Here is a 27267-nt window from a genome sequence, read left to right on the forward strand (position 1 = left end):
AACTTAGAAACCAGTCCACGCGGACTATGCAGCGGAATCACCACCTCCCTGTTGCCTACGGGTGTTCCTCGCATATGCTCATACCAACAAGTTGATGATCATCGCCAAAAGAAAGTACCACACAGCAGACACACAACAATGAAAGTAGGGTAAGCTAGAGAACAAAAGATTTCATCCATACAATCAAAATATATTCACCATATCATATGCATATATCAACCAAGCATGTTATGACTTCTCAGACAATACACTAAGACACGACAATACACTAAGACACGACTCGACTCATCCGGATACATATAACCTGGTCGGATTCAACGGATGCTTGCACTTGTGGTGGATACCTCTGCTCACCCCCGAGCTGCTCACTCCCGAGCTATGTGTTACAAGTGTTACAATGAATCAATTTTCCTCACCACAAGGTTAGCCCTTAATGAATTTCAGGCCTCCTGCTACCTCCACCACAGGAGTCGGTCCGCTCTAGATGAGACTAACTGACTCTTTAGAGTGTCAGGATACAACCTTACCTTGAATCCTTACCTAGTTATACAGATGGGGCACCACCATGGACACCCACTAACAGGGGCCATAATATTACGTCCCGACCATTGAAGCACGACCCTGAAGAACCCCACCTAGGGATCCCAAAGAATTACGCACTGACCACAGACATATCATCATCAAAACAAGTAATTATTCAATACGCATATGTAAATATCCCATGCCAACCTTAGCAATTGCATCCTCCGATGTATCCCATATCAATCTCTTTCGTCCACAAATCTCGAACCATGAAAGTGGGGTGTGTTTCATACCGACACCATGTCATATTCATTAACCAACTCTCACTCTTGTCTCATACCAAGTCCATGCCAACACGTCACTTTAATTCAATAAATCATCCCATATCGAAAGCATACTCATATCATGTTAAAAGCCATGAATCATAATTCATCATTCATCTTATTCATGCAAAGCCACTCAATTCATACTTAGAAAGGCATAAACCATTCATACAAGCATTCAACATTTAAGAGCAAAGAAATCCATCAACATGCATACCCCTCGCTCAACCCTTCGCTCAGGCCGAAGAGCCTCGCTTAGGCGAGAGGTCTCCCTCTCTTAGGCGAGCACCCTCCGCCTAGGCGAGGGCTCGAGTCAGGAATAGTGGCACTATCGTGCCCGCTCGCTTAGGCGAGACTACCTCGCTTGGGCGAGATGAGTTCTCGCTCAAAACTGGCGCTCGTCGCCTGGGCGACCGTTCGCTCAAACAGCCTGGGCGAGTTACTGCTAATCTCGCCTAGGCGAGATGCACTCGCTTGGACGAGACAACCAGAACCCGTCACTGTTCGCGCAGGCAAATACATCCAAACAGACCCAAAACGTGTTTCTAAGAGCTCCCACACAGTTCATAATGGCAACCCAACATTCAACTCACGAAACAAGACCAAGCATACCAGCACACGAAATAAAACAGTAAGCCCTAACTTCCCGTACTTGGAAAACGTTAGCTAAGGCTTTGGCACTCGAACAGTGAAGGACAGTAGCTTAAGGAACAGCTTCGCGAACTGAAAAACAGTGGGAACAAGTTCAAAACAAGCTCATTAGAAGACTCTAACTGAAAACCTAAGGAAGAGACGAAATGAACATAGTACTTGAGTTGGGATAGACTTACGCGGAATGGAAGAACGAGACTGAGCTTGCTAAGCTAGGACGATTCCAAACCCTAGCAGAGGATGACGATAACTGCTCTAAGAGATGTGCGAAATCTGTTTTTACAAAAAGTGGGCACAAGTTAGGGTTTTGAACACCTTAGGTCAGAAATTGAATTGGGCCAACCCCTTTACGCCCAAAGGATTGGGTAGTCTTTAAAATAAGATGAGCAGAAACAATTGGGCCTTACATATTACATTTTTCTTCTACGATACTAAAATTGTTCTTTATTTTATATGTGTCGATTTATAATGTTCCTTATTTAATTTGAATGTGATTATGTAACATGTTCTATCCATATTATAAGTGCTAGTTGCAGCAGTATAGCGTTGGAGTGGGCCATGAGAGTGGTCAAAGAAAGTTGCGTAGTGGAGAATGCACAGAAGCCGACCAAAGCCTTCACTTCTACTCTTCCAACCCAAAATCATTGCCCACTGCATTCAATAACGTCTCTATATAAACCCTTCCAAATTCCCTCTTTCCAAATCACAATTATTCAACCTCGGAGATATGGCCACCCTTACCAATCCTCCTTCTAACTTCTGTTTCCTCCTTCTATTGCTTCTAGCACACTTTAATTTGGGTATGCTTAGTTTTTAATGTTGTGCTTATGTTTTGTTCCTTTCTTAGATATAATACAACATAGGTTTAGTATCACTTTTAGTCTCAATATTTGTTGAATTATGTAATATGGTCTCTCAATTTTCCTTTTTCTTATTATAGTCTCTATATTTGCTAAAAAGAGTTAAGTGAGCTCCTTTATTAAACCGGTGTTAACACTGTTTAGAGGATTACAATGCTGAGCAAGACAAGACAAGTCAAAATGAGTTGGTAGGTTGAAAACTTCAATCCAACTAACCCATCTTGACATCCGTTAGTGTCAATAATACATGACATTACATATTATCCATACCGACACCAACCACATCCAATGTTGCACCAACCCTTTATTGTTACTTAATAAAATGAATCACATTGATTTATTTTTTTGACAAATAGGAAAACTATATTGAGACGAATTAAACCTAGAATATACATTAGTGTATGTAAAATATACATATTATGTTTTATCAAAGTTCAATGAAGGAACATTGATTCAGTATATATAGACGAATCCTTCCCATTGTTTAGTTATAATGGGATATATTGATTTGAAGTTACACTAATTGTTCTTGCATCATATGATATATCATGTTATACATACAAAGGCAAAAGTCAACTTCAGCTGAATTACTACTCTAAAAGCTGCCCTAAAGCAGAGGACATCATCAAGCAACAAGTCACACAACTATATCACAAACATGGAAACACTGCCGTCTCATGGGTTAGAAATCTGTTCCATGATTGCATCGTCCAGGTCAGGAACTGTAATTTTCTTATAATATTCGTAAACAGTTTGATAAATATCAATATACGTATACTGAATTGAATTGTGATGCAGTCATGCGATGCGTCGCTACTTTTAGAAACAGCGCGCGATGGTACTTTAGTGTCGGAGCAGACATCGGAGAGAAGTTTCGGGATGAGGAACTTCAAGTACGTAAACACCATCAAAGCCGCAGTTGAAGAAGAATGTCCCTTGACCGTGTCATGCGCTGACATTATTGCTCTTTCTGCTAGAGATGGCATTTCCTTGGTCCGATGAAATTTTTTTGTTTATTAATTTTTGTGTCCATAATTGAGAGTTAACTGAAAATGTGTGGTTTATAATGATTTCTCAGTTGGGTGGACCAAGCATTGAAATGAAGACAGGGCGAAGGGATAGCAAACAAAGCTATGCAAAAGAGGTGGAAGACTTGATTCCAAACCACAATGATTCGATTTCCGTAGTGCTCTCTCGTTTTCGAGCCATTGGCATTGACGTTGAAGCCACAGTCGCTCTTTTAGGTATAAAACATTTCCTGTGTTATTGCTTGAACGAAACTAATACTTAAGAAGCAATATATGGACACATGCCTAACTTTTTAGGTAGAAACCAAGTCACACTAGAAAAGTACAATCAATGAAAAGTTAACTTGAGACGAAAGCATTTGTTGATTTATTCAGGAGCTCACTCAGTGGGAAGAGTTCACTGCGTGAACCTTGTGCACAGATTATATCCTACCGTGGACACGACACTTGATCCTGCACATGCTGAGTACCTGAAACGTCGGTGTCCAACACCGAATCCTGATCCAAAGGCTGTGTTGTATTCAAGGAATGACCTGAAAACGCCGATGATCATTGACAACAACTACTACAAGAACATCTTGCAACATAAGGGCCTTCTCCTTGTGGATGAAGAGCTTGCCACTGACTCAAGAACAGCACCTTACGTCCAAAAGATGGCCGAGGACAATGAATATTTCCACCAACAGTTCTCAAGGGCCATTCAATTGTTATCTGAGACCAATCCTCTATCAGGGGATCAAGGAGAAATTAGAAAGGACTGTCGCTACCTCAATATCGATTAAATATACATATATATAAGCTTGTCTTTTGTGCATGATATATAGTGTATGCATACAGTGAATCAAAATAAAAGGGTGCAACGTACTTGGCCAGGCTTATAGAGAGAGAAAGGACATTGCTCATGCTTAGAACTTGTTTACAATTATATATATTACTTCAGCTAACAAAAAGTCGAACATCTTAAGAGGTCTATGGAATTTGTTCTTTGTTGTCTATCGTTATATGCCCTTTGTCAAGTTATCTGTTTCTTTTTTTCCCTTGCAAAAGTGACTTAATTTACCCAAGCATGTGTCACCAGAAGTGGCTTTTTTTCAAATCTGGCTAAATTTGGCCAAAAATTAAAAAAATGGGATTGATTGACAGGAAATTACAAAATACCATTATTTGTTAAAAAATGTTAGCTTAGCAAGAAGACGAAAACAAAAACAGATAACGTCATAACCGAACAAAATCACTATTTTATTGAATAATACATATGCAGGAGAAATTATTAAGTTATCCTAATCCTTATTATAATTTATTATAATTGTATATACAAAAGAAATCACACATATGTAAAGGATTGTCTTTGTTCTTTCAGATTTTTGAACTCATCAATAATTGAATTAAAACTAAAATCGTCAACTATTTATTTTTCAATGTAAATATAAAAACGTTCCAAATAATTAATATAAAACATGTTCCTCTAATTGAACAATATGATTATTTGTATCATGATTCATGATACGTTAAGATAAAATATTGAATTTGAATTATTTTCATCGCCACGAATAACTTTCTTTTTATCACTTTTAACAAATAAATTCATTCTTTTATTCTTCATCAATATATCTATTTCTTTTTTAAGTTTAAGATTAAAAAATAATTTATCATAATTTAATTAAAAAATGAAAAATTAAGAGTCACTAAAAGAAAAAATCAATGACAACCAAGTTTCAAATAAAAGATAGTTATAAAAAAACACATAGAACAATCATTTTTTTTCTCTCATAATCATAAAAAAAATGAATATAAGACTCATATGGTAAAAAATAATGTTAACCATTAAACAAATATTTCATTATCAAGTGATATAAAAAATTTACTTTTTTTTCTTCACGAATGAAAAAAAAACAAATGAGAAATGAAAGCAAAAATAACAAATTTGTATTCAACTATTTTTTTTTCAAAATAAAAACAAAAGATGTGAGAGTGTGAGATCATAATAAGTTGTGAAAAACTTAAAAATACAATGAAAAAACAAAAAAATGTTAATAAATATTTTTATTCTTTATTACATTTCATTTCATATTTTATTATTTATTAATATTAAATGTTATATTTAAAATAAATAAAAATACTAAATTAAACTTCTATTCACTATATATTACATATAATTTAAAAATTTTTAAAAAAATTAAAAACAATTTATATACATAATATAAACAAAATTAAAAAATTAAGGGGGCCATAGCCCACCCCTGCTCCAATAAAGCTCCACCATTTATATATATATATATATATATATATATATATATATATATATATATATATATATATATAACAAAAAAATAGATCGTGATGTCCCCCTGTACAAGACCATACATACAAAATTATTTGTAACCCTCATGTGTTAGTCAGATAAAGTCACATCCGTAACCATAAAATTATAAAATTATAAAATTATGAAATTTGAAATTATAAAACTATAAAAATATAAAACTACGAAATTACAAAAATACAAAATTACAAAATTATAAAATTACAAATGTAACGTCTCATTAAACCTTCTGAATCATCGAACAAAACATTTAATAATTGATAAAATCAAGGCATAAATATCATAAGTTTTCCAAAAGAAAACTTCTATACATCAGGAATTCAAGATAACATCTAAGCAATTGCATCTCTTCTCCCTCACAAATCCAACCACGAAATCTTCGACTGCTCACACTAATCAATCAAGTAATCATTGAAAAAAAAAGGCAACAGAGAACAAGACATAGAGGACAAGGGTATGCTAATGTAATGAAAAGATTTAGATCAATTATAATTAAAATTACATAAATCATCCATAGTATAAATAAAATTATACAAATCACGCATAATCAATCATTCAATTTCATATAAGACTATATGACACTTAATTATCTACATGCATGCATTGATATTGGATGCATGCAAGTTGTGCACTTGTAATGGCATAATGAGCGATAGATAAAGTTATACTCTACCATATACAATCTGTTAACACCTTTGGTTAAGGTAAAGCCCTTATGCTTAGACCTCCTGCTCCTTTCATCACATACCACATTCCTCTCCCTCTCTACTTGAGAATTTGAATGGTTATTAGAGCGTCAAAATATCTTCTAAGACGATCCCCATATAATGCATACACTACTACAATAATTGGTAATCCTCCTTGATTTAGTATCAATCAATCTCAACTCAACCTCATATAGTAATCTTAGTTACATCTCATATATCAATCATTTAGTAGGCAATAATCCATTTTTACCACAAAATACTAAAGTTTTAGCATAGAAAATGACTACTAGATTTTGTTGTATTCGCTTAGCGAAATCATCCATTCGCTAGATGAAAAGTGCACAATTGTCCACTCGCTCAATGACCAAATGACTCACTTAGTGAATAAATCACTAGAACTTACAAAGGTAAATTCCTCCAAAATTCACTTAGCGAGTCTATTCTCGCTCAACGACTACAAAGTCATTGAGCTCCCTGACTTTGGATTCGCTCAACAACACAAAGTCAGTGGACTCTCTAAAGTTGGATTCGCTCAGTGAGCATATTCTCACTCAACAAGTCTACATAATGACATTCCATTCCAATCTAAACAATCCAATTGCCGACCCAATTGCCAAAAACACACCAAACTCAAATTTATCACAAACATCAATGCTAATTGATCTCAAATGCAAACCAAATCAACCAATAGTTCTCAACAAGCACTTTTAGACATAAAACCCAAAATTTCACACATCATATATCATACCACAACTTAGATCCACATATAAATCACAATTTGCTCATTCAAGCTACAAATTGGAAATTTTACAATTCAGACATAGTGTAGTTAGCTTCCCTTACCTCTGAAAGATCTCAAACAACTAAAAGAGTAACAAACCTCCTTCATGCTAATAGAATACACAAAATTCAATCTCGAAATAACATAAACATGATCAGGGAATACCATTAGACCCACTGATAAGTAAAGACTCACAAATATGACTCAGACGTCACATGCGAGCTAATCACTGACAAGCAATGAGAATAACAATTGACCTTGAGAAAAGAGCAGAAAACCTACTTATTCGATTAAAGGAATTGATCGATCAAAAATGGATAGATCGCCACAAAGATCACCCTACCGGTCTCTGATCTTCAAAAAGATGAATAAAGGAATGAGAAATCTATAAAGAAGAGAGAGGGGTCTAAGAAAAGGTCTTGAGAGAGATGATGTGTTTATAAATAATGAAAATCATTTATAAATTTCTACTAATACTTTAACAGTTTAATATTAAAATAATAGAGAGTATTCATTATTTTAAACACTTTATAAAAAAATCATTGAAGCAATATTTTACATGATGAAAATAATCAATAAATCAAAATATTAAAAGAAGTAAAAATTATCAAATGTATGTTCTAAAAATGATTTGATAGACCATTGAACAAAATTGTATAAAGGAAAAACAAAAAAAATGAATAATTTAAGGTACGATAAGAGAGAAAATAACGCAGAGATCTAAGAAAATTTGTCAAATATCGAATTATTGAAAAATAATGAAAATTGTTTGAGTAAAACAAAGATTCTTCAAACAAAACAAAAACTAAAGATAAAAAGAATAAAAAGATGACAAGATTTTTGTGTTATTCGGTTAAGAATTTACATGATTGAATACTTAAAATTGAAAGTTAAACATTATTGTGAAAAATAAATAAATAAATAAAATAAAAAGAGTAGAAATATCAAATGTATGACTTAAAAATATTTAATTTAATGAAATTGAAAATAATCCAATTAAATATAAGAAAAAAAATCTCATACTAAACTTATGATTATGAGAACATATTTATTTGTCATCCTATAAAAAATTGAAAAAAGAAAAACGATTATGAAAATAGATTTTCAAATATAAATATAGTTAAGCAAGAATTAATTTTCTTTGTAAAGAAAGGTCAACTTAAAAGTTTTCTACAGTTCTTTAAATATCTATTTTAAAAACAAATTTATAAAATTTTAATTTAATACTGATAAAATAAAATAAAATAAAATAAAATCTTAATTTACTTGTGAGGTTAATTTATGAGGTCTTAATTTTTCTTTTAAGTTTTATATATTATTATTAGATTTTCTTAGATTTTTATCCACTCACATTCTGATTTATTTGATAATTAATAAAATACCTATTTTTAAAATAAAATATATTATTTTATTATAATAAAACTAAGATATCATATGATGGTATTTTAATAAAATAATATTATAAAACAAATATTATTAACTTAAATCTTAAATTTATGACCCGATATGTTTTTAAAATTTGTTAAACATTAAATGAGAAATAATTTATTATTTTGAAAACATAACTTTTTTAACTGTTCTTCAATTAAGACAATTAATTATTCACAAGAAAAAAGACAAAGCATGGGTTAAAAAATGTATCTGATAATATATATGGCACGTTTTGCAAACAAACACCACCTACCCGCACCCGTGATTCTTCTCGACGTAGATCTGATCGATTTCGCCGTTCGTCTATGGCTGACGACTTCGAATTCGCTGACAAAGTCCCTCCATCCTTCGATAGCGTGGTACTTCCTCTTTTATATAAATCGTCTTTCAATTTTGATTCTCTTTTCATTCAATAAATTCGATGTTAAATCGTAGATCAAATCAAGATTGAACGAGCATTGCCTTGTTCTCTGAAGCTCAGATCCTTGTATTATTTAATTAATTTGTTTCATTTTGTTAGTTGTTCTTGCGATTGAATGTGTTGTTATTAAAATTATCAGTATTCTGAAATCAACAATAATTGGAATTTGTTTCATGTACTTGCATTTTGTTTGTTCTCAAATATAATAATGGTCCAGTCATGGTTTCTGCTTGTTTGTTGTGATTATTGTTTCTGACGTTCTGAAGGTTTAATTTGGTTGATGTGTGGGATTGCTTTTTTTTTTTTTATTTGTTCGATTCATTTTTGTTTGAGTTTATGCAAATCCATGTTATAGATGCTAACAAGGATATAGAGCAGAAAAGCTCATTGATGCGTTCAAACAACGTGTGCCCACTCACGAATGGTTCAGTTTTACTGTTTTCTTTTTGTGTAATGAAATGTGAAATGCAAGTGAAAGAGTTACCTTTCCTTGATGCATAGAATTCACTTTTGGTTGAAATTCGGGTTTGAAGTTTCGTGTATCAACAACTTCGAGAATTTGATTTCTGAAAGATGCTGTCTCTTTTCATATTCTGTTTTTGCTTTTAATTAGTGAAGTGATCCCCTGTTTTGATTTGCTTCCTGGTTTCAAAAGTTTGTATAGAAAATAATGAATACTTCTTGTTGTTAGCTATTTTTTTTAGTATTTTCGGTATAAAATTTTAAAGCTGCAAACAGATTAAAGCTAAGACAAGATGATACTTTTATATCTAAACACGAAATAGTGTGTTTTCTCAAGCTATATAGCTCCTAAAGCAGTTCTTGATATTGTATTGATGGGACATTTTAGTCCGCGAGACTTTAAAATTATGATTGTTCACGACTTTGGAAAATGTCATTTTTGTTGATCTTTTTCTTATTTTTACTTTGTTATTCACTGTCTTTTTGTATCAAAAAAGACTAGAGTAAATGACGCTCTTGTAAAAGCTTGGATTGACGAATGGTTTATAAAATCTCAGGGACTATAATGACTTACCCATACAATATTAAGGAGTGATTTGTTGGTACAATATAACATAATGTCTCAACCAATATGAAATTATTGAGACCATTTTGCATTTCTGATGTGGGGAATAATATTCTGAACAAGTATATTCTTGTATTTCACAATTTGATTTGTGTCATCTTGTAATATTGATTAATTTTTAGTTAATCAGAGTAGGGGAAGAATACGTGAAAGTACAGTAACTGACGAAAAAAATTGAATAATTACGGAACTAAATCACTATGTTCTGGTTTTTATATTTTAAAAACTGAAGATGATATGTTTTTTGAGAACAATTTTCAAAAACAGCTCTTATCAGTGTTTATTGTAAACAAAACATTTTTTAGTGCTCGGAACAATTTTTTATTTCAGGTCCACTAACTTGTAATTGTAATTATATTTCGCTTCAATTTGAGTTCACCATAAAACTTGGAAATACCATTTTGATGAATTCTCTTTAAACCAACTTGCAATTTTATAAATTCAATTTGGGCATGAAACTAGCTCCTTCTGATGTTCGAATTTCGTAAACCGTTGTCACCATCAATTTCAACCATGTGCAACCAGAAAAAAGTATGAGGATAATATTATATTTTTTAGAAGATAAAGTTCTACCGACTAGGTTAGATGAGACCACCTTTCTCATGTTATTCTTCTCCTGCGATGAACAGAGGCTCACCTTTGAACAAAACTGTAGTGTAGATGTCTATCTTAGGCATGGATTGCTTTGAGAAAAGTTTGTGGTGATTTATTGTATTTTGTTTCTCTCTTCAAAATATAAATTCCTGTTTATCCATTGTTAATTTTGAAAATTTTTTTCTTGGTCGTTCCTTGACATGGACACTATTGAATGCCTCGTTTTTGTTGCATTTAGGGAAATGCTTCAAAAGGGTTCAACCCAGGATTAATTGTTCTCCTGCTCGTTGGTGGGTTGGTGTTGATATTCTTGGTTGGAAATTTTGTACTCTATAGCTATGCACAGAAGACCCTCCCTCCAAGAAAAAAAAAGCCAGTTTCAAAGAAGAAGATGAAGAAGGAGAGACTGAAACAGGGCGTCTCTGCACCTGGAGAGTAGACTTTTTCCCCTCTTTATATTCTGCGTTGTTAAAATACTCTTCAAGAAAAAATTTCGTTGAGTTCTCTGGAGTTATGTTAGTGTTTATATTTGCCCTGTGTTCTACTGACTGAAATCTTGACGGCATAAATTTAGTACTTTATTAAAATCTTTGGGTCAAATAGTTCCGTCCTTAACTCGTCATTTACCCTGCCCTCGGATTATTGAAAATCTTTGAGAGGTTAATTCTCCCTGGTAACAGTTAATTATTAGAAGCAGCGTAGAGCAATTTTTTTTTTTTTTTTAATTAAGAATATGGTAAATCCAGGATATGTTAATGGAAATTATATATTGATATACTTGGACAATGTTATTGTTTTGGTTCAAATTAAAGATTATCAAGTGAGACAGTTTAAGTATTTATGAATTTGGACTTTCTACATATAGCTGGATGGTGGCAGGTACAATAAAAGCTATGCCTCTTTAGATCTTGTAAGAAAGGATGTAGAGAAAATCTGATTTTATTGTTTTTTTTTTCTGATAAATTATTTAATTTATATAAATAAAATTATCTTTTTAATATCTTTCAGATTCTGAGAAATATATTTTATTTATCTATTACCATATATCTGTCTCATACTGATTTTATGGCAATAACATTTTTTACAAAAGACTTGAGACATAAACCAAACTACCAAACTTCGCCTTGACTTCCACCGTAAGGGATTTTAACCTCTATTTGGTTGTGTTTGGACAATGTCTTATATGACCACAAATCACCAAGGTTGGTATGTGGGCATTTTCTCTAAATTATAATGCTACGTAGTTCTTTGAGCCTTGAGTTGATTTAGGTACGAAGGTTTAGGTGTCTTCGGAACTTGTTCACATCATCATAGTATGACATTGATTAATGGGTGAGCAATATATGCGGATCTGACCGTACCTAACCAAACCGAAGGAGAAAATACAAGATGAGTAGGGATGTCAAAAACATTCGTATTTGCGGGTATCCGCAAATAAAATTCATAACGGGTAGGAAATGAATATTATAAATGGATATCCGTGAATAATGGGAATGAGTATTTTTAATATCCGCATGTTAACGGAGCGGGTACATGTATCATAGTATCGTATCCGTGGATACCCGTACCTGTTATACTCTAATTTAAATTAAAAAAAAAACATGATTAAAATATTAACATATTGATTTTGAATTATTTATTTTTTTATCTATTAGTTTAAAAAAATTATTTCTTTGTATGGGTTATTTGGACTTTGTTTAAAATTTATGAATGCTATGATTTTATTTTATTTGAATTTACAATTAAAATGTGTTAAATATTTATTTTTATTTTTTTGTAAATATCTATGGATACCCGTGGATATCCGCATAACGAATATCTGACGAATATGAGTACAAGTACGTGACAAATATTTATCCAGTGGGTAGGGTACGGGGAAGCTACTACCTGTACCCTACCCACCCCGTTTACATTCCTAAAGATGAGTTGGTTTAGTATGGATATAGATTAAACTAAATAAATTAAAATGGATAAAACGAGTTTAAATGGTTAGATATGGATCAGAGAAAATATATCCACAAAAACCCGACCCGTCGATATAAGAATGAAAAGTCTATATAACAATAAACCTTAGCTTCCTTGCGTATCTTTTCCTTTTTCTATTTCTTCTCATACACTTCGTGGGCTGCTAGTGAGGAGGTGTTGGTGTTTTTGATTCGCGTTGGTGCTTATGCTTCGTAGAAGCCTAATGGTGCGTCACTAACAATATTCCAGTGTGATAGAGGCTTTAGTCTGCGTGGTGAGGTAGGTGACGACGAAGCTCGCAAATCACATTTATGTTTCTGATTGGTTGTACACGTGAAGCTTGCGATCTATTTCGACAATCTAATTTGATGATGAAGCTTGCATTCTGGTTGGTTATGGTCGTGTTGTTCGTGTAAATCTGGTTGGCTGTGGCGGTGTTATGCGCGTAAATCTGGTTGGTTGTGGTGGTGGCTGTGTGCGCAGATTTGGTTGGTTTTGGCAGTGACTGTACGTGCAGATCTTGTTGGGTATGGTAGCGGTTGTGCATGCACATCTGGTTGGCTATGGCAATGACTATTCGTGCATATTTGGTTGGCTGTGATGGTGGCTGAGCTCAGATATATGCTTGGCTATGGCCGTGGTTGTGCAGGGAGTGTAAGACCTTGAAAAATTAAATAATTAAATAAATAATTACTTAATAAATGCGAGTAGTGGGAACCTTTATGATATTTAATGCCAGGGTTTATGATGTGGAATAATACTAGCTCAAATGATTGAGGGTACTTGGTTATTATGAAAGGACTTGGGTTCGAGTCCTGTGTATGCTAATTGTGTGTTAATTTAATTCTTATATATATATATATATATATATATATATATGATGCGTGATGCGTGAATATGATGCCTTTGCATAATCAAATTCTCTCGGTGTTTGCGTTTTTGGAAAATTTCCAAGAACCGCCTAGCGATTTTGAAGGCCAATTCTGGGTTTTTGAGATGAACCACCTGGCGACAAGGGTGAGTACGCCAGGCGCGAGCCTTGATTCTTTTTCTGCATTCTTATGGATCTTGTGATTGTTTGGATTTTCTAGAAATGTTTCTATGCACGTTTTGAATTCATCAATATTGTGAAATTATGATTATTACTATTTGAGTATTAGTCTTGGTGATTGAATGGGAATCATCCCTATGAGGGGATCTTGTTGGGGTTCGGGGGTTGAATTATTGGTTTGATCTCTATAGTGTAATCAGGATGAAATTGATATTATATGATTTTACTGAAAGTAAATGCAAAAGTGTAAACTAATTTAGTGTGGTTTCATGTACTTAATTGATTGAAATGTGAATTGGGGGTTTTGGGTTTCCACTGGTGTGAGAAAATTTTTGGATCTTTTCCCAGAATATGATGTGACGTTCTGTAGTAAAAGGGTAAGTGAAAATCTTACAAATGATAATTATGTTAAAATCAATTAGTGGGTATAAGAGGGGTAAAAATATGGTTGGAAGTTAAACCATGGGTTAAATGTAGCACATTTAAATTGAGAATAGTTTTGGGAAATAATGTTTCGTAAATGAGTCTATTGTGTATGCTTGAGGCATTTAGAATGTTATCACATCAGGATTGAGATTTAGATCGGTTGTTGTAATTGGATTCATATTAGAATGTGGTTATTGGTAAATTTAAGAGTTGGCATGATGGTAAATGGATATGCATTTATGAACTTATATTATTGTATTGCATAATGTCTTAGTAGTTACTCTGATGCATATCTCTAAGACATTGAGGAGATAAAACTGTTTTGGATGCTAAACCAATAGCAGGCATGTTACTGGTATAACGCCTGGCGGCACGGGAAAAGCCGCTGGGCGATAAAAGGATTATAGAGGTCCCTGGAGTGAGGGGCACCTGGTGGCAAGTAGTGACCCGCCAGGCGATAACCGTGAAACATGGATTCTGGAATATGTCTGGTGCCTAACGATGAGAGGATTCCGCTAGGAGGTCTGCGCAGGAATGTCGCCTGGCGACGCTTAGGCAGCACCAGGCAATAATGATAGAAGTAGTGTGCTTTTCTTGATTGCATGTGGTATGTTGTAATATGGGACTTGGACCAGGAGATGCTTGATTGGGTCATGAGCAAGTAGGTTCATGGTTGGTGTTGAACACGTGATAATATGAGCGGGGAGGTTCGTATTATGATGTTGTCGTGTGAGGATACGAGCGGGGAGGTTCATAACTCTTGGATCACGTGTGTTGGACTACAGACGGGGAGGTCTGTAGAGTTGAAATACGAGCGGGGAGGTTCGTAGAGGCATGACCACGAGCGGGCAGGTTCGTGGAAGCATGTATATCCTGGATCCATGGTCAAGTATTGGTATGGTGTGCTTGGAATAGTAGTTTCAGGTAAATAATGAGACTTAGAGTTTTACATGAATTGGGGCTTGTTGCTTTGGATGTGCATGGTCTACGAGGCTTTAGGTGATACCTTAAGGAGGGCATTTGTTATGGCATTCCTTGAGTTGTGACTCAGAATAATATCCCTTGAGTTGTGGCTCAGGATAGAGGGTATACATATGGCATTCCTTGAGTTGTGGCTCAAAATGACATTCCTTGAGTTGTGGCTCAGAATGACATCCCTTGAGTTGTGGATCGAGATGATGGATGGAAACGAGAATTCCTTGAGTTGTGGCTCAGATTGGTTAGTGTTGCTAGTGTAAGTGTGCGAGTTGTGGCTCGTACGGATGGGTCCATGAAGATTGACCTCTTCGGCGTTAGCCAACGAGTTTGGTAGTCTTGGGACAAATACGAACTATGGTTCGTATTGGGAACTCCACCTGGCGTTACGGAGTATGGTCCGTAGTAGGTTTCCTGCACGTGTTCTATAAGTTGTGGGTTGTAGGTGGAGGTAACAAAGGGTATCTTGAGGTTATCATCTAAATATGTAGAACATGGATAACATGGTGGTGGCCATGTGGTATGAAATCAAAGGATAAAGTTTCTTTGATGAGTGTATGTTTATACATTTGAGTTGTATATATATATATATATATATATATCTTTATACTGTTGGCTCACCCTATCTGCTTGTGTTTGACGATGCTCGTATGATGCGTTACACAGGAGCAAATGATGTTGCAACTAGTACTGGTCAGGCATAGACCAGAGCAAGGTAGCATGGGATTTTATGATTTCCACTTATTGTAGTTATGTTGTAATTTAGTTTAAAAAAAACAGTTTTGAACATGTAAGACTTGGAGTTTAATTTTACAATTACTGCAAATGACGATTGCTATAAACCCTAAACCCTAAACAGTTTGAATACAATTACTGCAAATGACGATTGCTATACAGTTTTAATTTTCTAGTGTTTTAGGGAAAGACGTTATAATAAATGTAGTTTGAATTTCTATTTTATTTTATTTATTTAAAATTAGTAACTTCCGATCGAGATGTTACAAGGAGAGGATGTATTTGGATAACCCATCATCCATTTGTAGTTAACCTCATTCGAAGGTACTCGAATCTGACTATCCCGAATGATAAAACGGTCGGCCATGGTTTTGAAACATTAAATTTTAGATTGTACTAAATTAGTCGTGTTAGGCCCAAATCTTGCCCTATAGGTATTGAAATGGTTGAAATGCCAAGAAGGGGGGGGGTTGAATTGGCTAGTTAAAAAATATTGTGACTTTTAAAAGCCTAAAACAATTTTCAATTGAATCAAATCAACCACTAAGTATGCATGCAAACACTCCTAGACTAGACATTTTTAATCGATTTAAAACAAAGGTAGCTGATTGATTTCATTGAACAAATATAGTATTGATAGAATCAACATATTAAATCATAAAAACAGTCGACTGAAAAATTGGTAAAAATGCATAAATGTGAATTTGCGATTTAAGTCAGGAACAATATGAAAGATCAATCAAACTAGGTTCAAATGAGTTAGACAAACATGAACAATGCTACAAATAATGCCAAATCACACAAGAATGTCGAAAAGATGATTGAAATCAAAATTATTTAAACTTTAAAGTGTAATACAAGTGAGAAGGGTTAGAGAGAAGAACAATGCACATGATTTTTATACTGGTTCACTCAAACTTGAGCTACATTCAATTAGTCAAGGCTCTATCCATGATACTCAATCCCTCATAAAAGTACTGAATGAGGAGATGCTCGTTTATTTGGTGATGAGGACAGGAAGCACATAACTTTTTGAATCTTTCCCAATACTCGTGAAGACTAGAGATGGCAAACAAACCGGTCCCCGTGGGTATTGTCCGAACCCGTCCCCGTTTTGACGGGAAATCCCCGCATTGACTAGGTATGGGTATAGGTATGGGGAATCCCCGAATTTTTCAATTGGGTATGGGGATGGGTATGGGGATGTACATATCCCCGCCATAATACCCGTCCCCGTTTAAATTATTAAAATATTCTCAATTAATTAAATAACCATATATATATTATTTTTTATTTCTTCTAATTATTTGGTTTGTCATGAAACTCATTCGCATTTCAATTATATTTTTCATCTTATTATAACCTTTATGTAATTATGTTAAAAAGATGTATGTCAATTAACAATTTTTATGTCTTACGTTTGAATATTTCTATTATTTTTTAATATTTTTATGTATTGCATATTTTTCTTTCACATGAGAATATTTAATACTCTCAATTGTATTTAGTAGCACACAAACCTTTCGTTTACTAGGTAATATAAAAAACATCATTTACTTATTATTCTTATTATTAGTTTTTGTTTCATTTGAAGAACTCTTTTGTTTTACTAAAACAATTTTTGTTATTTCTCAACCACTGAGTATATATGTTGATATTTGAAAAGTTTTCTAAGATCTCAAAGATATTTTTCAACTTATCATACCCTTAATTATACATTTGTTTTTCTTTGTGCGATTTCTTTCAATAGTCTCTTAAATTGTTTGTAAATATTTGTTAATTTTTTAATATTTTTATTTCTTGTTTATTTTCATTATGTAGAATACTATTTCGATATATTTTATCTAATTATTTATTATTTTCTAACTCATTATCAATCATACTGTAATGTTTTTCACTATAATTGTATAAATAAATTTTATTTACTACAATATAAAAAGTTTAATGTAATTGTCATGAATATTTTGTTATCACCATCCAACATAATTGAAGTTCAAAAGATACAAGATCTATGTTAAAATTTTATTATTATGATTATTATTTGTTCTTTGTATCATTTTGATCAAGTAATGCATTATAACTTTTATTAGTGTATAAGAAAGAGATTCATTAGAATTTAAAAGATTGAAGTAAACAAACATTTAAAATATATTTTAATTTGAATATTTTTTTTGCTTTTATATTTTTTTAAAAATATTTTAAAATTTTATCAACTAGGTTTCATTAATGTATGCAAATTTAATAAATATGTTGGTTCTCATGAAATTTTATTTGGTATTATAATCTAAAATGTAAACAATTATAATTTACTTTAAACTTTTATTATGATTATTATTTGTTCTTTGTATCATTTTGATCAAATGATGTATTATAACTTTTATTAGTGTATAAAAAATAGATTTATTAGAATTTAAAATATTGAAGTAAACAAACATTTAAAATATATTTTAATTTGAATATTTGTTTTTCTTTTATATTTTTAAAAAAATATTTTTAAATTTTATGACCTATGTTTCATTAATATTTGCAAATTTAATAATTGTTTTGGTTCTCATAAAATTTTATTTGGTATTATAATCTAAAATATAAACAATTATAATTTATTTTAAAGTATTTGATATTGAAGAAACAACCATTCTTCTAATATTGAATATTTGATAATATTATGTTTCCTTTATCATAATTTTTTTTTATTTTATAAAAATTAATTAAAATTAATATTGAAGTAGTAAGAAAATGAGTATGGGTATGGGTATGAGATTATACCCGTTACCCGGTGGGGATGAAGATGGGACAAAAGTTTAATACCCATTGGGTTTGGGTATGGGGATGGGAATAAATTTTTTTTACGGAGATGGGTATGGGATAGCGAAACCCGTGCCCGCCCCGCCCCGTTGTCATCCCTAGTGAAGACTTTCTCTTTCTTGTTGCCTTATCCCATATATATCTTTGCGAATAGCAATAACTCTAGACGCTGGAAAAAACTTTTCCAAAAATAATCTTTTCAGAGTTCCCCAAGTATTAATGGATCCTGGTGGAAGATAGTGTAACCAATTCTTAGCGGCATCTTGCAACAAAATGGAAAAGCCTTTAGCTTAATGTGTTCCTCAGTCACTGTTGTAGGTCTCATGGATGAACAAACAACATAAAATTCCTTCAAGTGATGGTACGAGTCTTCTCCTACTAATCCATGGAATTTAGGTAGAAGATGGATTAACCCAGACTTAAGCTTACATTCTCCATCTGATATTGGATGCACATGTTTTGTGTAATTGCTGCATCTGATGCAACCAACTCTCTCATTGTTCTTTCTTCCATTCTATCTTCTTGAATTTCTGGTTCAAGTGATGGATCAGAAGATATGTTAATCACCGGAGGTGATTCTAATGGTACACTTTCAGTGGTAGCTTCAGATGATGACGGTGCTCTTTCAGTAGAACACCCAGATTTAATTCTCCTGCGTGATTTACGCAAGTTCCTTTCAAGTTTGGATCAAATTGATAGAATTGACTCGGGTTGGCCCGAGTCATGTACTACGTAGTCCACCTGAAAGTGTTTCTCTATATTTTTTTCTCTTCTTATTCTTGTTTTGGATAAAGATTTCAAGAAAGAAAGAAGTTAAGATGTCGTTGGGTCTACTCCCAAGAAAGAGAGGTGCGTCACAATAGACAACTTAAATACCAAGTCTTTCCTAGCCAGAGTTTTCCTAACTAGTCTAAAAAAATTTCTTTAAAGAAATTCTTAATCAAAACAAAAACAAAACTTTGCTTGAAATATAAAAAAGAACTAAAGACTACAAAAAAAACACAAACTCTATTAAACGTATATGCGTAAAAAAAAACAAAATAAATAAAAAAATAATATAAAAAAATAATTAAAATAAATAATAAAAATAAAAAATAAAATAAAATGAATGAATTAAAAAAATCAAAATATAAGAAATACTAACCGTATTTTCTGGCAATAGTGCCAAATTTGATATCACTACCGTTAAGCGATCAAATTACTACTACTTAACTTTAGCAAGTTAGTAATGAACAAACTAGTTAGGGTTAAGCTAACCCTGAGTCGTCTCTCAATGAATATGGAATTAATTTCAAATATTTAAATTTTATAAAAATTTATCCTAAATGCAATTAAAACTAGTAACTATAAAAATATGGGGTTTTGATATGCAAATAATAAATGACATGAAAATAAAAGATTGTAAACACAGTAATAGTAAATAGGTCAATTCCATTGCTATTTCAAAATAGGATTCATCATTGGTTTTCTAAAGATTATTGTTACCGATTTCTTGTTGAAGATTTCAAATTAATCAATGTAACTTCTTAATTAATTTGTTGACGCCCTCACTTTTAACCAAAGTAACTTATCAATTAAAAGCAAGAACTTTGTAGATTAATCCTAGTAAATTTAACCAAAGTAATTTCTCAATTAAACATTACTAGTCTTAATCATGTATATTCTTTTACTCCCATATCTAGTAAAAAGTTAATCAATCAAAGTAACTTCTTGATTAATTCTAATATAGTTTTTACCAATCAATCAAAGTGACTTCTCAATTATTAGCAAAAACTCATGCAATCATACGAAAGTTTCTAAAAATAATCAAAGTAACTTCTTAATTAAAGTTTAAAACCCTTAGAGTCATACGATTGTTATGTAGATTTAACACTATGCTAACTTGCTATAATGTAAAAAATCATTACTTTTACTAGATTAAGAATCAAAAGACATAGATGAAAAAATATATCTCAACAAGAATCTAAAGAACAAATACATTAATTCATCTAGTTAAGAAATTATAGTGGAATCAACCCTAAAAGCTTAGCCTTCTATGGGTCGGATGGAATATATGATAATATGATGAAGGAAAGAAAAATAAAAGGAAAGAAAGAAGAATGAGAGATGTGGTGAATGACGATGTCTGCCAAAACCAGAGAGTTGTTAAGTGTCTCTCTTCTGCTCCCTTGGATCTTTTTATATAGGCTTCAATTGGACTTGGACTTTATCTGTTCGGTTGCTGAAATCTTTTATCTTTATTTAATTAATTAACAACTTAATTTCTGTCCAATTTCCAATTCTACCTAACCATTTTAGCAATATTGACCAGAATTTGACCAAAGTTGACTGCTCCATTGACCATTTGACTTGTTTGACCAGTTGACTGCCCTTTGAGAAGCTGATACGTGGCTGATACTCTCTCTCCAAAATTAAGGTTTCATGGAAGCTTTTTGCGGCGTTAATGGAAGCTTATGGCTGCCGCTTCAGATGTGATGGAAAGCATTATTGCTGGCCTGTTGCAGATCCAATGGTGGCCGACAATGAGGTCTGGCGTGGTTACTGCTCTAGCGTTGATGATGAAACACTACGTCGTGGTTGTTCTCACCAGGTTTAGAGAGCTTCGATGGTGATGCGAGCTTCCATGACTGTTGCTGGTTCACGGTGTTTTTGTTGCTACAAAACGCATTCTCCCACGACGTGCTTCCATGTGGCTGGTCTGTTTGCTCATGGGGGCGCGATAGTTGCAAGTTCGAACTGCTGGCAACGCAAAGAAGTGCAGATGATGGAACGTTCTAGGTGCTGCTCTCGTTCTTCTTCTCTGATCTGGTGCACGATGGAGACTTTTGCGATGCAGATGCCTGAAGATGATAGACTGCGTTGTTGGTGCAAATCTGGTTGCTGCAATGGCTGCTATTTCGCTGTGCAGGTGCATGAATCAATGGCTGCGTGAATCCACTATTGTTGCGTGGTGCTTGCGATGGCTCGAATTCGCTAGGGGCTTGCTCATGGTGGCGGGAGGTTGACGACGTGATGGTGGTGAGAGAGGAGAAAGATTAGGGTTTCTATTTGGGAAGGACATGATGACGTGGCAAGCTTTAATTGGTCAGTTTGGTGGGTGGAGGATCATTACACATGTCATCATGTGGTTGGACAAATTTAGAAGGTGAGGTTTGCCACATGGCATGATCTGGTAGAGTTGAGTTTAAGTGGTAGGAGGGGTACAACTTAGTAGAAACTAGGGTGCATAATAAGTTTTTAGGTGATCCACTTGAAGGAGGAGTGTGTAAATAAAAATTGAGGGTGCATTTAGCTCCTGACTATTTCTTTCCAGAATTTGTTAATTTTGAACTTATTTTGTAACTTTGAATATTTCAAATCCACACTTTTAATGACCCAAATTAAACTTCAGCTACATTAACAAACGTTAGAATATCCAATAATATTTTATGCAACTAAAATCAATTTTTACACCATTTTTAACTTACGTACTCAATAAATACAATAATCACAAATCGTAATTAAATCAATCTTTAAGCACAAAAATTCTATTAAATCCCCAAATTTAAACATTAAATGAAGACAAAAGTTTGAACTCATCATAACAACTTGGACATGAGATATCCAAGAGTTGTTTGAGATGGGATATATGATGTCAACCTTTAGTAGATTAGTTACCTCCTTCTTCACCACATCAAGGATGGTAGGATTCATCCTTTGTTATGGTTGTCTCACAGATCGACAATTATCTTTCAACAAGATCCGATGCATACAAATTGCTGGGTTGATCCTAGTGATCTCATCCAAAGACTAACAAAGTGCCTTCTTTTGCACTTTCAACACCTTCAACAATTGTTTTTCTTGATTCGGTAGAAGATCACTAAAGACTATTATTGGTAGCTTCTTTGTTTCGTCTAGGTAAACATACTTCAAATAGGATAGGAGTTGTTTGAGATCCAACTCATCGGTTTTTTTGAACTTGGTTGAGATGCTTTAGCAGTTGTTTAGGCTCCTACATTCTAGGTATTTTTATTTGTGTGTAAAAGAATAAAAATTAGTAATACCACTAACTTCTTTATAGATGGTGCAATTCCCATTTGTACAATCTCACTCAATCAACTTCTCCTAGCTTAAATTCAGAGACTCTAAGAGTTTATCAAGGTTAGAATCAACTCCTAGTTTCAACTCTTTATCCACTCAGCTTCCAGTTGTGTAGGCTTTCATTAAGAACAATTCTCCTTCACCAAGCAAGGAATGGGTCTCAAGTGGGTGTCTGATAGCCTAAATTGAACTTCACAATTTCTTCCCCAAACTCCATGGTTAGTGTGGTCGTATGCACATCTATCTTCGTTTTTGCAATCATCAGGAATACTCTGCCTAAAATCAATGTTGACTTATAGGACGGGCCTTCATCATGCATGTCCATGATGTAGAAATGGGAAGATTAACTAGTTTACATTCATGAGTACATCTTTCAACACTCTTTGTGGCTTGGTCATGCTCTGATTGGCTAACTGAATGGTCACACTGGTTGGCTTTAGTTCTCCCACATGTAATGTCTTGTAGATGGAAGGTATTACATTAGTTGATGCTCCCAGATCTAGCAAAGCATTGGTTATGGTCAGCTCTCCAATATCACAAATAATAGTGAAGGTTTCTAGGTCATCACATTTTTGTGGAAGAATAGCTTGAGATAGTGATGAAACGACCTATGTTGCTTCTTCCATAGGTTCCTTTTACATGTGCAAAGCCCCTTTAAAAATTTAGCATACTTGAGAATGTGCTTGATGGCATCTAATAGTGTCACGTTTATTTCTACCTTTTTAAATGTGTCATACAACTCCTAGTCTACTTCCAGCTTCTTGGAATATGGTGGTGCTATAGAGGGAAATGGTATAGTTACTTCCCGACTTGTAATAGGTTGGTTTCCAACTTTTCTGACATTTGAGTGCTTGGCTCACTGGTAGTGGGTTATGTCTATATTTCACCTTGATCAATTGAGCTTGGGTTTGCTACTATGTAAGGCTTCTTCTGCTCTGTTTAGACTTCTCGACCACTTCTCAAAGTCATCTCACTTACATTCTCCTTAGGATTAGTCATTGTGAGGGAAGTGCATTTGAACCTTGTTGTAGTCTTTTAAAGGTAGTGACTAATTGCCTAATTCAGTGTGCATGTCATTAATGGTGTGTGAGTTGTTTCATTAGTTCTTCCATGGTTGAACTAGAGTTACCCTGTATCTGTTGATGATGTGTAGTGCTTGATGGTCGTTGCTATATTGGCATATGGTATTAATTTGTCTGTTGTCTCATTGGGGGAGGTTGATACTTATTGGTTAATGTGTTGATATAGAGGCCTTTGTGGTGGATTTGGTGGTGGATCATATCTCATATTTGGATGGTTTCTCCAACCAAGGTTATATGTAGCCAAGTATAGATCATATGGCTTATGTGACTTTGATGACTTAAACTATTGTTATTTAGGATACATGCTGACCACCATTTCCATTGGAGAGTTTGGTATCTCTTGAGGTGGAAGGCATGCATCAGTGGGATGATGTGTGTTGGTTCATAGCTAATTGTTCTACCAATGATGTCACTTCGACTAGTTTGTTCTCCAACATCTTATTGTCAATTTCTGTTGTAGGGCTTGGTTTTATTGCATGGACCTTCCTAATAGACATTTGAGCATTGTTCAATTGTTAAGAATTCTCTGCCATGTTGGAAATTAAGACCTAAGTAGTTGTAAGTGTCTTATCTTATCTATTAAAGCACCCATGTTTACTGCATCAATCATGTTTCTCTCAATAGGCATCAATCCTTCATATAAGTATTGTATCAATAACTGCTCATTGATTTGATAATTTGGGCAAGTGGCACATAGTTTGTTGAATCTCTCCTAGTATTCATATAAAGACTCCTATTGTAGTTGGCGAATTCCACTAATTTCTTTCCTTGATGTTGGGAAGAATTTCTCTAAGAATCTTCTTTCAAATATGCCTAAGTAGTGATAGGTGTCAAGTAGAGGTACAACCAATCCTTCGTTGTGTCACATATGGAGAAAGGAAAGGCCTTCACTTTAGCGTAGTCTTCTGCAACACCAATTGGCTTCACCATGGAGCATACTACATGGAACTCCCTCAAACGTTTGTTGGGATCTTCGCTTGACGATCCATGGAACTTAGGTAGGAGATGAATAAATGCAGACTTCAGTTCAAATCCCATAGCTCCTTCTTCTACTTGAGGAGTTGGATACAAATCGATTGTTAACATATATCTTGTCCAGTGAGTTCCTTCAAAGTTCTTTCTTGGTTAGTAGCAATCTTTGATATTTGTGCAGTAGAAAAGGAACTTGGTATATAATCCTAGATCACGTTAGGTTACCTACTTGCTATTCTCCTCCTCTTTTGCGATCTTCTTAGTCTCCTCAAGGTGTTCTCAATTTCAGGATCGTACAACTATAGTTCACCTTCCAAGATTTGGTCATGCACCATCCAATAATGGTAGGCCGTGAACAAGTTCACTAGGTAGGTTCCCAGGAAAGAGAAGTGGGTCAATAATGGACAGACTTAAGTACCAAGTCTTTCCTAGAACCCTCTTATACATGCACTGTCACACTACAAAACATTATATTATAAATACCTTTTTTTTTTAGTTTTTCTTTATATATATATATATATATATATATATATTATTTTTTGATTTTTTTCTTCTTTTTTAAACACAAAAAGTTAATGTTAAAGAAGCAAATGAAAAAAAAAAGAAAAAAGTAAAGAGAAAAAGAAAGTAATATTAAGCAATGTAACACAATATAATTGTGTCCCCGATAATGGTACCATTTCTTGACAATATTTTCGTCGCACAAAATATTGATGAAAATTTAATAAGTTAACTAAACTTAATGTATTATAGCTAACCCATATTGAATCTCAAAATGACACAATTGTAGGAATGTATCCATTATTAAACATCATTCTCTTTAAAAAAAATAGTAAAGAAAAGGGGTTGTTTGAAATAGATTAATAATTAAAAAAAAAGAGTGCTAAAATAAATTGGAACAAAATAATGAAAATTTAAACAACTAGATTTTTTTTATAATTGTAAAATAAAAGTGTGATAAATAAATTGAAACAAAATAATGAAAATTTATATAACTAGAATTTATTAAAATAAAGCAAACGTGAGTGCTTGAAACAATTTAAAATGAAAATGCATCACTTTGTAATGAGTGCGAGAAATTGAATGAATCTACAAAATTGATGAAAATATTAAGCTCTAAAATATTGAATTAAATTTAAACCAAGAATCATAAAAAGATGAATATGCCTATAAGCATTTGAATGAACGCGTAAAAGTAAAATAAATAAAAAAATGAAATAAATATAAATTGAAAATAAGTTGAAAATTTATGAAAATCCAATGATTAGAAAAATGAAATGCACACGGAACTAGCGTTGAAAATGTTAAAAAAAACTGATTGTAATATTAAATAAATAGAAAGGAAAAAAAAATTAGATGTCAATTCCAGAATGAATTGCACTGTATTAAAGGTGGTAGTGAATGACTTGGGTATAAAAGTGATGTATGATTGAATATGAAAAATTGTGATCGAATAAAAAAAATTATGGATGCAATTGTGAAAAGAAGTAAAAAAAATAAAAATGAAATCAAGCACTGTGTTTAAATAAAATGGCTAAACAAAAAGCTAAAAGAAATTAGATCATGAATGAATAAAGTAATTTGGATAATATAAAACTAGAAGATTAAATAGAAAATACAAAATATATTAATAAGAGAACTAACCGAAAAATTGTACAAACTCCTTGTTATTTGACTCGAATAATAGAATTCAAAATTATAAGAAAATAAGGGAGAAAGAAGGTATGTTTTTTGTCCTAACCTGATATACATTGTGCTTTGTTTCCAGATCTATACTTATAAAGGACTGGCCAAGAGTATTATTACACAAACAAATCCTATAATTAATTACAATGAAATAAAATTGATCGGAACAATTTAGCTTTTTCCTAAGTTGAATGATCCACGAAATATTGTATTTAATTCTTGCATTCGAATCTTTGAATTAATAAAATTGATTGGAGTAATTCAGTTTTTTCCTACTTTGAATTATCCACAAAATATATTAAATTTAATTCTTGAAATTTTGCTGGCCTTTAATTTAGCTAAATTGATTTCGAGTAATTAATTTGATTGATTCACAATCTTCATCGGATGGCTCCTTGAATGATTGCTCATCCACATCTTCAATGGGCTCTACAAGATTGGGCCTTGATTTCTTCAATTTGGCCCATGTTAAATATTCTTGGGTTACATTTCTCCTAAAAGAAAATAAAATGCAATGTGGATGGATGAATGTATGTCTCAATGCTAAAATTATGCAATACGACAAATTTAGTAAATTGAAGTATGCTATGTTTATATTAAAAGATTCTCAATGCATGGTTTATAAAGATAATAATTAGTTTAGAATATGCTCTTAGATCAAGAAATAAAGAGTAGAATGACAAAAATTAGTATACAACCTACTTTGCTTAATGACAAAAATCTAGCAGCAAGTCTACAACAAGGTCTTGTTCCCAAGGAGGGTTC

The 27267-nt window shown here is 33.1% G+C and overlaps 2 protein-coding genes across 2 annotated transcripts; both read left to right on the top strand.

Annotated features, from left to right (window-relative positions):
* Positions 1 to 2142: 2142 nt before the first annotated feature.
* LOC114190344 (peroxidase 21) lies at positions 2143 to 4385 on the top strand. Its single transcript, XM_028079187.1, has 5 exons — positions 2143 to 2296; positions 2922 to 3070; positions 3155 to 3349; positions 3435 to 3600; positions 3760 to 4385. The coding sequence occupies exons 1-5, from the start codon at positions 2224 to 2226 to the stop codon at positions 4164 to 4166; spliced, it is 990 nt and encodes a 329-aa protein (XP_027934988.1). The 5' UTR covers positions 2143 to 2223; the 3' UTR covers positions 4167 to 4385.
* Positions 4386 to 8841: 4456 nt separating this feature from the next.
* Positions 8842 to 11325, top strand: LOC114190203 (DNA-binding protein S1FA-like). Its single transcript, XM_028079000.1, has 2 exons — positions 8842 to 8982; positions 10964 to 11325. Exons 1-2 carry the CDS (start codon positions 8929 to 8931, stop codon positions 11162 to 11164), a joined length of 255 nt encoding a protein of 84 aa, XP_027934801.1. The 5' UTR covers positions 8842 to 8928; the 3' UTR covers positions 11165 to 11325.
* Positions 11326 to 27267: the final 15942 nt, after the last annotated feature.

The sequence above is a fragment of the Vigna unguiculata genome, chromosome 7 (genome assembly GCF_004118075.2).
Source record: "Vigna unguiculata cultivar IT97K-499-35 chromosome 7, ASM411807v1, whole genome shotgun sequence".
Lineage (NCBI taxonomy): Eukaryota > Viridiplantae > Streptophyta > Magnoliopsida > Fabales > Fabaceae > Vigna > Vigna unguiculata.